The sequence below is a fragment of the Panthera uncia genome (genome assembly GCF_023721935.1).
Source record: "Panthera uncia isolate 11264 chromosome B3 unlocalized genomic scaffold, Puncia_PCG_1.0 HiC_scaffold_1, whole genome shotgun sequence".
Classification (NCBI taxonomy): domain Eukaryota; kingdom Metazoa; phylum Chordata; class Mammalia; order Carnivora; family Felidae; genus Panthera; species Panthera uncia.
In genome coordinates, this window is record NW_026057582.1 from 77,376,792 (window position 1) to 77,389,378 (window position 12,587).

Here is a 12,587-nt window from a genome sequence, read left to right on the forward strand (position 1 = left end):
TCGAGTTCACAAAAAGTTAAAGATATCTGATACTTTAAAATACCAAAAAACATACAGGCAAGGTGTATGAGATACGTAAGATGACAAACAGAGATTTGGGAGGCTGACTGCACTTCCTTCTTGTGTTCTTATTTTAATTCTGAGCAGGTGGCTCGAAATGGTAGCGTGTCTACAACAAATACTGAGGCCTAAACCTCCAAACTTCACTGCACACCGATGCCCCTCTGCCTCTTCCCTTTCTGCCCACGGAGGAAGGACCAGACCCAGGCCACCTGTGCTCCAGTTCTCATCCCCTCCCACACCCTCAGGAACTTCCACCACTCACATTATCTGCTGTTCATCCCACATCTTCAAGGCTACCTCTCCACTGGTTCTAGCCAATTCGTACTTCAACAAGTTCAGATCTCTCCCATCCAAAACCAAGAACCTAAACAAAAACCTTCTTCAGCTCTCTGGCATCCATCCCCCATGCCTTCCATAAGGCTTACTCAGTCTTCTCCCCCTTACCTGGCCTCCTGGGAAGAGGGTTTTACATGGTGCCTTCCCTGTGTCCTGCCCCGTGGTTTCTGCCCAAGTGCCCCAGTGACTCTGGTGTTGCTCTACCCAGTGAACGCTTTATACCTGATGGCCCTTATTTCATATGACTTCTCTGCAGATTTTTTACCATGGCAATCGCTGCCAGTTCCTGAAACACTTTCTTTCCTTGTTTTCTATACACGTCATCATTCTGATGCCTTGTGGCCAATCTTTCTGTTTTCCTTGTAGACTCTTCTACCTGGCCCTCATAGACTGAGTCTTACAGGCCTTTTTCTTAGGCCTTCCTCCTTGACACTCACCCAGGGTACCCTCACCTGTTCCTACAGCATCAGCCGCCAATACCATGGGGAGCACTCTGAAATCTCTTCCCTCACCCCAGCATCTCTCCTGTGTCATATACATCTAAGTGCCTCCTGGACACCTGCACCTGGATGTTTCAGGGCAACTTAAACACAACAGAAAAATAAGTCATTATTTTCATCTCCCTATCCTGCCTCCACCTCCCCCCAAAAACTCCAAACCTCCTACTACTCCTTTTGAATTTCTTATCATTATCCATGCAATTGACCAAGATGGAAAACTGGAACTCATCCAGGGACTTTTTTTAAGGATTTGAGTTCAGGGTGGGCTGAATGGAACCCCAAAGGACATGGGCCAAACTAGACGCCCTTGCCTTCTCAAAGATCCAACCCGTTGCTCTCACTGGCTTCCCCAGGATGGGGCCAGCCTAGAAAGATTTTAGTCAGGATTCATGGGTCAAGAGTCAGCCCCATCCTTTCCTCCAACTGCAGAGAGGCTAGCCAGAAATAAGTGAGGCCCCTCTGCCGTTCAGTGTTTAAGTCTCTCTCCCATCCAACCTTCAAATGGGAAGCAACTGCTGCCTCCCTATGGCAAAATGGAGGCACTGCAGTTATTTACAGAGTCCAAAGTCTGGCTAATAATGCTCCTTAGGATGTGCCCCTTCAAATAGGCTTTACCTGACAAAGGACTCTTTCTCCTCTTGATATTTATTAGGAAAACAATCTTGGTTCTCTTTGTTTTGAAATGGAAATATTGAGGTCCAAAAGTCAGTGTTGTAAAAAAGAATTTTGGTATTTTTATGTTTGGTAATATAGCTTTAAAATTATTTGAGGAGTGCCTGGGTGGCTCAGTCGGTTGAGTGTCCCACTCTTGATTTTGGCTCAGGTTATGATCTCACGGTTCGTGGGATTGAGCCCTGCATCAGGAGTGCTCTACTTGGGAAGCTCTCTCTCTCTCTCTCTCTCTCTCTCTCTCTCTCTCTGCCCCACCCCACCGTGCATGCACATGCATGTTTGTTCTCTCTAAGCAAATAAATAAACTTTAAAATTATTTGAAACCATTAAATGCCAGTGTTTATACATTTATATCCAGTGGTTTGTTATCTGGCGTTATCACAAAGCTAGGTATTTGGTGGCCTAGAATTGTGGGGGAAAATAAACAGGAGGCACTGAGGAGACCCACTTTTACCAGAGGCTATTAATATTCTAAAAACTAAAGCACATTTTCTGACTGAATTCATCCAAGGCCAACATTACTGTCAGCTGGTAAAGCAGCTCCTGACTTCCAAGAGTCTCTACCCCATGGCAAATGGCTCTCTGAATCACCTTGCTGGCTGATGGCTTCTCTTGTTTCTGGGGACAATATGACAACAGGAGCCATTCAGGTATGTCACAGGGACCAGTAAACAACTTTGGGCTTGGGGGAAGATGGCCGCTGCTGAAATACAAGGGGGTTTTTCTAACCAGATGAGTAATCAAGAATAATATCAGGGGAAAGCCATTAAAGAATGAAAGTGTGTTGCTAATAATCCAAATGAGAGGAGGCAGGTTGCAATGCAGTTACTAACAGCATCCACTCACTGCAGGTGAGCAAGTGGGCTCAAAGCCTTATTTTATAGATGAGAAAACTAAGACTCAGGAAGGTTGCCAAGGTCACATACAGCTTGTGAACAGTATGGCCAAGACTCAGCCTCGGTTCTACTGGCCATCAAAGTGAACATTCTGTCCTCTATAAAACAAGTTGGTCCTTATCTTTACTCTGTGTTTTCATTTTGCTCTCGGCTAAGAATGTACACTTTGAAAGATGCTCCTTACCAAGTCATGTTTAAGGTGCCTCTGGAGAAATAAAACCCCCCAATGCTCTCAGATGTTTTTGGCAAATGCTTCCTCCCTAGTGACCACTTAACAACTGGCAATTTAACCAGGAAGCTGGTAACCAAGTTTCAGTATTCCTCGGATACACTGCGAGTCTAGCTGGCCCCCTGCTGGTTCAGTTCTGGAACTGCAAAAGGTCCTTCCAGTTTCTCAACAGACAGGAGTAGAAAGGACACCCGACCTTGTACCTGTACTGTGCTTATCAGTCACAAAGTAAACCCGACTTTTTGCTGAGCATGTATCACCAAGCTCTGGGCAAAAACTAGGCAGATTTTCTAAAAACACAGAATATAAATGAAATATCCTCCTTGAACTGAAAGGAGAAAACTCTCAATAGATCCAGATGTCAAACAGTATATCAAACTTACCTGTTTCCACTAGATATATTTATTTTCGCCTGATATTATATAGTCATTCTTCAAATATTTACTATATGCCTGCTATGTGTCCTGGTATAAAGTAGTAAATAAAACAGTCTCATGGAGCTTACGTTGCAGTGGGGAGACAGATAATACACAAGGAAACAAACATTTAATTATAAATTACAAAAGATGCTATGGAGGTTTGAAAAAACAAAAGAACACTGACGGAGAATGTTAGCTACACAGACAGAGCGGTCAGGGCAGCCCTCTCTGAGTAGGTGACTTTGAAAATGAGATGGAAGAGGAAGGTACACCAGGCAGAGTGGGAAGAACAAGGAGTGGGAAGCTGGAGGTGGGAAATGCACTGGTGTGATCAAGGGATTGAAGGGACGGGGGGCAGAGCAACGTTGGGGAGGAGGGTGTGCAAGAGCTGTAGGTCCTTGCAGGGCATGGCTAGAAGTGTTATTCTATTTTTGTTTCTATTTTTGGAGAGAGAGAGAGAGCACAAGCAAGGGAGGGGCTGATAGAGAGAGGGAGAGAATCCCCCAGCAGGTTCCACACTCAGTGTGGAGCCCAGTGTGGAGCTCAAACCCACAAGCAATGAGATCACGACCTGAACCAAGATCAAGAGTTAGATGCTTAACCAACTGAGCCACCCAGGTGCCTGTAGAAGTGTTACTTTTAATCAAGGTGCAATGGGAAACCACTGATTGGATTCTAACCATGAAAAGTGATAGTGATGGGATTTAAATTTTATTTAAAATTTTTTTTAATGTTTATTTATTTTTGAGAGAGAGAGAGAGACACACACACACAGAGCGCGAGCAGGGGAGGGGCAGAGAGAGAGGCAGACACAGAATCCAAAGCACAGAGCCTGACACGGGGCTCGAATCCACAAACCATGAGATCATAACCTGAGCTGAAGTCAGACACTCAACCGACTGAGCCACCCAGGCATCCCTAAACTTTTATTCTTAAAGTTTAACTCTGCCTTTCCTGTGGGGAACAATTTGAAAGAAATGAAAAGTAGAAGGAACGCAGTTACTAACAGACAATTTCATAAATCCATGCCAGACACAATGGTATCCTGAAGCAGCTTGTTGGGAGTAGAGCCAGAGAAAAGAGAGGACAGACAAATTACAGATGTATTTTAGAAACAGAGATGAATAAATTGCTTATAATTTGGGTATGACATGTAAAGGAGAATACTGAAGATTACTCCAGGTTTTGGCCTGCATGTATGGCTAAGTGGTAGCACTATTCATTTAGACAGAAAAGACTGACATAAACACGCCGAGGAAGCTGGTGGTAGAGAAATCAGGATTGACATGTGGTAATTTAGCAGTTCACATAAGCCTATACATATACAAGAAACAAGTTCGGGCTGAAAATACAAATGCGTCACCAGCAAAGAAATAGCTTTTGGACTCAAGAGAACAAATGCAATCATGTAGGCAGAGAATTGAGAAGAATAAAAGAAGTGGACCCAGCACTGAGCCCCGGAGAACTTAATAATTAAAGGTGGCATTAGAGCAGCAGGAGAAAACTGCCAAGGAACCCCAGAAGAAAATGGTTAATGGGAAAGGGGAAGAAGGAAAGCCAAAAGCGTGCCATCTTGGCACAAAAACCAAGAAAATAAAAAGGTTAAGGTCAAATGTGCCGAATGCTGCCAAAGGTGAATAGGACGAAGGCAGAATGTAGGTAAATTTGGCAAGGGTGGTTGGCCTTGACGAGAACCATCCAAGGCATCTCAAAATGAACACATGCAAAACTGAACTTGAACTCTTCTGGAGAAGCTCGGTTTGCTCCTCCTGGAGAAAACCGTTCTTTCCAGTTCCTCAGGCCAAAATCTTGGTGTCACCCGTGAGTCCTCTTTCTTTCAGTTCCTGCCTCCAACCCAGCAGCAAATCCTGTTGGCTCTGACTTCAAAATATACCCCCAATCTGACCATGTCTCACCACCTCCCTACCTATCATGCTAACACTTCTCTGCTCCAGGTGATTACAGCAGGCTGTCAACTAATCTCCCCTATTCCAGTCCTCCCTTCCTGCAGAACTATTTTCGTACAGCAGCTGGAGCGATCCTTTTCAAGGATACATACTTAGAGGAAAAGCCAGAGACCCCGTGAAGTGATCTGTCTCCACGCACCACGCCTCCCACCTCCCCTTGCTGCCATCGCCAAGCCTCATTCCTACTGTCTTCCTGAGTCTTGGGCTCCAGCCACACTAGCCTCCTTGCTCCCATCTAGCTTTTGCATGTGCAGCTCTTTCCCTGGAACATCTTCCCCCACATATCACATAGTTCACTCTCCAACTCTCAAGAGTTTTGCTTATCTTCCCAGGGAGTAATCCCCTCCCCCTATTTAAGTTATTTCTTCCTCCATCCCCCTCCTCTGCTTTATATTTTTATAGCACTTAGAGCCATTTGACTTATTATGTATTTTACTTATTTCTTTATTCAGGGACTATATCTCTCCTGTCCTACCAATCTTTGAGGTTCATGTTTCTTTCCCCGGTACCTACAACAGTGCCTGGCATTCAAGAAATACTTGTTGACCTGGTAAATAAGTGGCAGGAACAGTGGACTACCATGGACTAGAAGAAATCGGGAAATGGGGAAGTGCGATCGGTATGTGGTGAACAGTTGCTGGGAAAGGCAGCAAAAAAAAAAAAAAAAAAGTACAATAACTACAAGGGATATGAGATCAAAGGAGGGAAAGTTTTTTTAATGGAATATTTGACCACAGTGACCCAATGGTAATTCATACTGATCCTATATCTTGTATCCCATAGAAAAAGGCTAGTTTATAACCCTACTGTTTGAGGACTAATATATATCTTCAGTAATGAGATTAATCTGAGGATCATATGATTAATTAATCAGAGTAGACAAAATAAGAGAACGTCATCTTTGATGTGCCATTCATTAGACAATAAATATCTCTTCTTGCAAGGGACTGAGAGTCCAGTAATTGTCATCTAAAGTGATGATGATGATTCATTGAGAAGTGATTTCATAGTAGTGCAATTATGTGTGCTAACACTTTTTTCTGAACTGGAATATTACCTGCTTGCAGGCGAGTAAATTCAAATCCTACCCCCAAGCTAAATGGAAGCTTAGAGAAGTAATCTGCTCACTGTCATATCACTACTAAATGATGGAGCTGGCAATGAAATTCAGATGTCTTTGCAAATAGCCTACATTAAACATATGTTAAAATTCATACCAGCATACATATATTACGTCTATCCTTTCTATAAAAAACAAAACAAAATACTTTTCTAACTTAGTCCTTCATAATAGAATCCTACAATAAACGTTGGAAGGGATATACAAGATACTACACATATCTGTCAGAAGCCTGGGAATTAGCATGAGTAAATGAGCAGAGACGATTCAAATAAATGGATGAGTTGAAATGATGCTATACTCACATAAACAAGGATTAGACCACCCAACAAATTAAGTGCTAAGGTTTAAGACTGGGAAAAGGCCAGGCTTCTTATTTTGTTTCTTTTTTCCCCCAAAGCCTTTGGACTATTTTCTATTAGCTCTCATCCAAGCTGTAATAGGCAGAATGCTAAAATGACCCCCAAGATTGCCACCCTGGAGTCTTCACCCGGCATAATCCTCTGCTTTGAGTGTGGGTGAGACCTGTGAATATAATGAGATATCACTCCCTTGTTAAATGACAAAGGGGATGGGATGGCCACTCCCATAATTACACTATAATTAGGAGACTAAAGGGATATTCTCCCTCTGGCTTTGAAGAAGCAAGCTGCCATATTGTGCTAGGGCCATGTGGCTTAAAACCTGGGGTGGCCTCTAAGAGCTGAGAGGGACCTTGGCTGACAGCCAGCAAGAAAGGACCTCAGTCCTACAGCAGCAAGAAACTGAACTCTGCTGACAACCTTAATGAGTTTGAAAGAGGACCCCAAGCTCCAGCCAACAAACACCCTGATGAGACTGAGCAGAGGGGCCCAGCAAACCCATGCTAGATTCCTGCCCAAAAGAAATTATGAGATAATGTATGAGCATTATGGCAAGGTGCTAAATTTGAGGTAATTTGTTATAGAGTAATAAAAAACTCAAATGCAAGCCAGTATTCATCCCTTACACAGACACTGTTAGAGGTGACCTAACATGGCCATGACCTCACATCACCACGGGTAATAATGGAAACAGAATTTTTCATTCTAAATTGTCCTAATCCATGCTCTCTCAAACTTCCATGCCTTTTCACTCAGTGTTCCCTGATGAACTCCTAAAAGACTTCAAAACCCAAATCAAATGTTGCTTCTTTAAAGAAGCATTTTCTTTTTTTCTTTTTTTTTAGTGTTTTTTATTTATTTTTGAGAGACACAGAAAGAGAGCAAGCAGAGGAGGGGCAAAGAGAGAGGGAGACAGAATCCGAAGACAGGCTCCAGGCTCTGAGCTGTCAGCACAGAGTCCAACACAGGGCTCGAACCCACAAACCACGAGATCGTGACCTGAGCCCAAGTCTTTCGCTTAACCGACTGAGCCACCCAGGTGCCCCCAGGAGCATTTTCTTATAGCCACCCCTATCTACTCCCAAGCAGAATAAATTACTCCTATTCTTTGCTTCCATGACAGCAGCTTGTCTGTACATCTACCAAAAAAGTTGCCATGGAGCACTGTAGTAACCTCTCTCCCTCTCCCAGCCCTAGCCTGAGCATCTTTTAGGGCACAGCTGCCCCCGCCCTGCACAGTGGCTGCCTTGGAGTGGGTGCTAAATAACTGCATACTGAGTGAAGAAGATGAGGCTCTGGATAAACAGAAGCTTTTGATTGCCAGGGAGCTGCTGTTTCTCTTCCACACAGATGATCAGGCCTCAGGTATTAATGGAAACTTGGAGAGCTTTCTCCATGACAACAGCTGGGTGACTAATCAAGCACTTCCTGCACTAGAAGGGCAGATATTTACGGTCTCAAGAAAGCTGGTCTGAAATGGATAGGTGGGCTAGAAACGACAGGTGGCAGGTGGGAAGGGTTTAGATTGATCCCAAAAGGAGTGGCAAGAAGCCCTGATTTGCTCTGATCCAAGCCCTATGCTAAGTTTGCATGCTTGCTAATTCAAATTATTGGTTAATCCGTTCCTGAAATCCAATGCCAACCTAAACAGACAACAATCCCACAGAGTTAGTTTTACTTAGGGGCTGACAACTATGGGTAACAAGACAGAAATGAGAACCATTTCTTTTTTTTTAATTTTTCTTTAATGTTTATTTATTTTTGAGAGAGAGACAGAGTGTGAGCAAGGGAAGGGCAGAGAAAGAGAGAGACACAAAATCTGAAGCAGGCTCCAGGCTCTGAGCTGTCAGCCCAGAGCCCAATGCGGGGCTCGAACTGACGAACCATGAGATCATGACCCTCAACCGACTGAGCCACCCAGGCGCCCCAGGAATCATTTCTCTATCAACCATGAAGTCAACCATATCCATGGCACTTACAGTTTTCCAGGACAGAAAGCATTTTTAGGAAATCACAGACTTAGTCAAAATTATGCATAATCAAGCCATAGAGAATAGCATTTACTGGTTGTGTATTCTGACAAAACTCAGAGTTCACATTTTTCCTTAGGAACCCACGCACATGGGCAAATATTTGGAGTGCTCCCTTGCAGTTAAATTAGCCATGCTACTGCTTTATGACTACACCTCACAGGAGAAAGACAACATTCAGAATCAGAATACAAAGCAAGGCATGAACATAAAGGCACCTGCCTGTCACCAACTCCTAAGAACTAGATTCAGATTCTCTTTATAAATAAAGCATTAAATAACAAAGTACTGTTTTTTAATAAAAGTATTACAGTATTGCCAAAAATTGAAAAAAACATTCTAGGGGGAAGCGGTCTTGCCACACTAAAACAATCTAATTAACATTTGTTATAATTCACAATATCTCAGGGCACCTGGGTGGCTCAATCAGTTAAGCATCCGACTCTTGATCTCCACTCTGGTCATGATCTCACAGTTAATGAGATCGAATCCCAAGACAGGCTCTGCACTGACAGCGTGCTCTCTCTCTCTCCCTCAAAATAAATAAACTTAAAAATTTTTTTTCCAAAAATATGTTTGACATAAACTCAATGTTAGCACCTCTTTCAGCTCTCTTTGGGTTTATATGACATCATCCCTAAGAATCAAGTCAGATCCTACAGGTCCTGCATTTTAAGGATCTTTTACAAACACTGGTTGGCAATGACTCAAAGAGGCAGCCAGGTGGGGACACAATTTCCTAAAGATCAGTATGGGAGAAGACAGATATGGGATCTGGGTTCTAATCTTTCTTTAGGAATAATGCCAGATGCTCCCTTATTCAGTCAAATGTTAATGTACCAGACTTTGTGCTAAGTGCTAAGGCTACAGCTGTGCACTTAGACAGAAAAGGTCCCTGTTCTCTTGAAACTTATATTCTGATGTGGATGTATGTATGTATATATTGTATAGAATAAGAAGAAATAGAAAACGGAGGCACCTGGGGGTACCTGGGTAGCTCAGTCGGTTGAGTGTCCGACTTTGGCTCAGGTCACGATCTCAGTGTGTGAGTTCAAGCCCCGCGTCAGGCTCTGCGCTGGTGGTGAGGAGCCTGCTTGGAATTCTGTCTCTCCTTCTCTCTGTCCTCCCCTGCCTGTGCTCTCTCTCTCTCTCAAAATAAATAAACTTAAAAAAATTTTTTTTTAAATAAAAAAGAAGAAATGGAAAACAGAGGGAGGAAGTAAAGGTTCTTCAGCATGTATTAATTATTTTAAATGCTACTGGAAACTTCAAATTGGCAGAATACAGTAAATACCTTCAATGCTCTGTGGGCCCACAAGATTCATGGCCTGGTGAGCTGGATACTCTACCCGTGGCCTGGCAATGCCCAACTGCTCCATAACACCATGGAGCAGCCTCTGGATATCCGTTTCTGAGACCCGGTCAGGGGTCCTTGGGCTATAAGCAGATGTGGGAGTCCATCCAAGTGTCAGCCAAAATAATAGGCCAGATAGCATGGTAGAAACCATCCCAGAAACCATTGTTAACCTGCAAAAAAAAGACCAACATGTATCAAATGGCCACAGTCGGCATCTGTGATGATCAATGATGCAAGTAAGTGATTCAAGAACCACCCAATTGGGGCTGCAATGAAAAATACTTAGGGGGTTGCTTTGGCCTTAAGTGTCCAGTCTAGGCAGAGCATCTGCTCTGAAACAGTACTGAAGAAACAAAACAATCCAAGATAGCCAGTTCCCTCTGCACGCGCATCCTTGGGAAGACTAGACAGGAATGGCCATTCTCACTCTTTTTTTTTATTCTTCTTGCAGTTTCCTGAAAGCCTTCATTACCCCCAACCCCAACACTCTCTCCTCTCTTAGTAAAACCAACCAACCAACAACAAGAACTTGCTTCGATTTTGAGACAGGGAGAGGGAGAGTGACATCTTGAGTCTTCGCAGTCTCGGGGGAAAAAGAGGCTCTGAGAAAGGAGTTAGGAAGATACAAATGGTAAAGAAGCACAGAAAGGTTAGGAGCAGTGGAAGGGAAGAGCTCAGCTCAGCAAACATCTAATACATTTGAGACCCGAGGGGGACGAAAATACACACAGCTCAGGCCTGCCCTGCAGTCTGCTAGGGGAGAAGAGGCAAGCTTACTCAGCCACATACCAGCTGAGTGATCCTGGGCGAATGCCTCAGCTTCCTCTGCAAAACGGGCATGAGGAAAGTGTCTGTCTTACAGGATTGTTGGGAGCATCAAAAAAGTGCCAGGCACAGAGCCCCCTATACTGTGACTATAACGTTGGCAATATGGCCTCAGGGCTCTAGAGGTTAGAACTTGAAGTGGTGGTGATGAGAAGGAAGACAGAACAGGTGAAGGGGAGGGAGAAAACTGATCTGGGGAGTCAACCTGTCCTAAATGTTGCCTTCAATGGAAGCAGAAGCCTGCAAACCAAGGGGACAAAGATTCACGCAGCTGCTCTCTGCAGCTGCTGCAGCTGAACCTGTTTAAGACGGACGCTACAAGCAATGGCTGTGCAAACCCTCCTTTTTGACCATTCTTCTGGGGGGAAGTTGGAGGATTCATTTGCTTCCTTGAAACTGCAATATTTATAGCCCCCATTTTCTGTCTCTGTAAAGGAAAGGCTTTTTCCAGCGACCCCTAGATATAAAACCTTGTTTCCCAAAGAGCTGAGACAGCAAAGCCTGCAATTCTGACGTAAAAGGCTGGAGGCAGACACCAACCTCTCCTGCCATCTCCATCTTCCTCTGGCCGGTGCGAATGCAGGATGTCTTTGTTTCATTTAACCCCCGGGCCAACACCGTTCTGATTTCATCAGCTACCCAATTTCCTCTCTCGGTACTCTTCCCCTCCAGTTTATACCCGAACCTCCTAATCCCCACCCAGCCTTTGTCTGCCCTCAGACTCCACCTCAAGGATTTCAGCAGGACGCCCCCTCCCCTGCCAGTCCCGTAAAACCCGCGTGTCTCAGGTGGGCTTCAGGTGGTCGAGCAGGCATCAAAGCAGGACTCACCGACAGGCAGCCAGAGGATTCTGCCGCGGTCTGGGCCTGGGTGAGGGTCGAGCGGGAGCCTGGTGATGTGGATTGCGCGTGCGTCACCTCCCTCCGCATCTTAGCTCCGCCCCCACCGCTCCTCCAGCAGGTGGAGGCGGCCACGCGCGGTCGCCCTAGATCACCACCCAGATGCTGGTGCCTCCTGCCGTGAGCCACACAGGGTTCAACCCACGCACTCCACATGCACGTGTCTTGGAGGCTCTTTATCTATCCGACCCTCTGTGGACGTAATTCCCCTCTTCTCAAGCAATTTTCTAAACAGTGTGCCAGATCGCCACTTTTGTCCTTCGCCCCCAATACCACATCTTTAATTTTGCCACTTCCCAGCTTTTTAATTTTTTTTTTTTTTGTAAGTATTCCAGCTTGAAGACGAAGGGGGCAATACTGGTAAGAGACAAAAGATGAAGAGGTCCTAAGACCTTTTAATGATAGAGTACATCATAAGCGTGCTTTCAGGAGCCCTTTCACGGAACAGAAAACTGTATTTATTAGAAGCTTCTGCTAAAAATGGTACACCAAAACCACATGAAAACCTGGGAATGTTAGTTCTGTTATTTCTAAACTTCCACACTGACTATCAAGATTTCTTAAGAAATTGAACTCCCTGCACATTGCAGAAATTTGTCCAGGTAGCCCTGGAATATTTTGTTAAAGACTTGTGGAACAACCTTGAACATGTGAATTCAGTCCAAATTCAAAATTGAGATGTGAGACCATACAATAGAGTATGGCACATTTCGTTGAAAACTGGGGATGAGTAAAGAACCCTGGAGGCCAGAGAATAAGTACCCGGATGAGGGTAGCACCCAGATCTCTTTAGCTCTATGCAGCAAATCCATTATCATCTACAGACACAAGACCTTGCAGGTTTTAGAGCCAAGCCTCCTTCCTATGATCTTTTCTTTCATGGATGCTTGTTTCCAGCTTTTTGTTTCAGTG

At 44.3% G+C, this 12,587-nt stretch overlaps 1 protein-coding gene across 3 annotated transcripts in view; it reads right to left on the reverse strand.

Moving 5' to 3' along the window:
• SCG5 (secretogranin V) overlaps positions 1-11,952 on the reverse strand; it is an 89,714-nt gene extending 77,762 nt beyond the window's left edge. For all 3 annotated transcript variants that reach the window (XM_049613283.1, XM_049613284.1, XM_049613282.1), the window contains exons 1-2: positions 11,607-11,952; positions 9,889-10,121 (exon numbers count right to left, since the gene is read on the reverse strand). In XM_049613283.1, coding sequence (XP_049469240.1) covers positions 9,889-10,114 — 226 coding nt within the window. In that variant the 5' untranslated portion in view covers positions 10,115-10,121; positions 11,607-11,952. The remainder of the gene's footprint in view (positions 1-9,888; positions 10,122-11,606) is intronic.
• Positions 11,953-12,587: the final 635 nt, after the last annotated feature.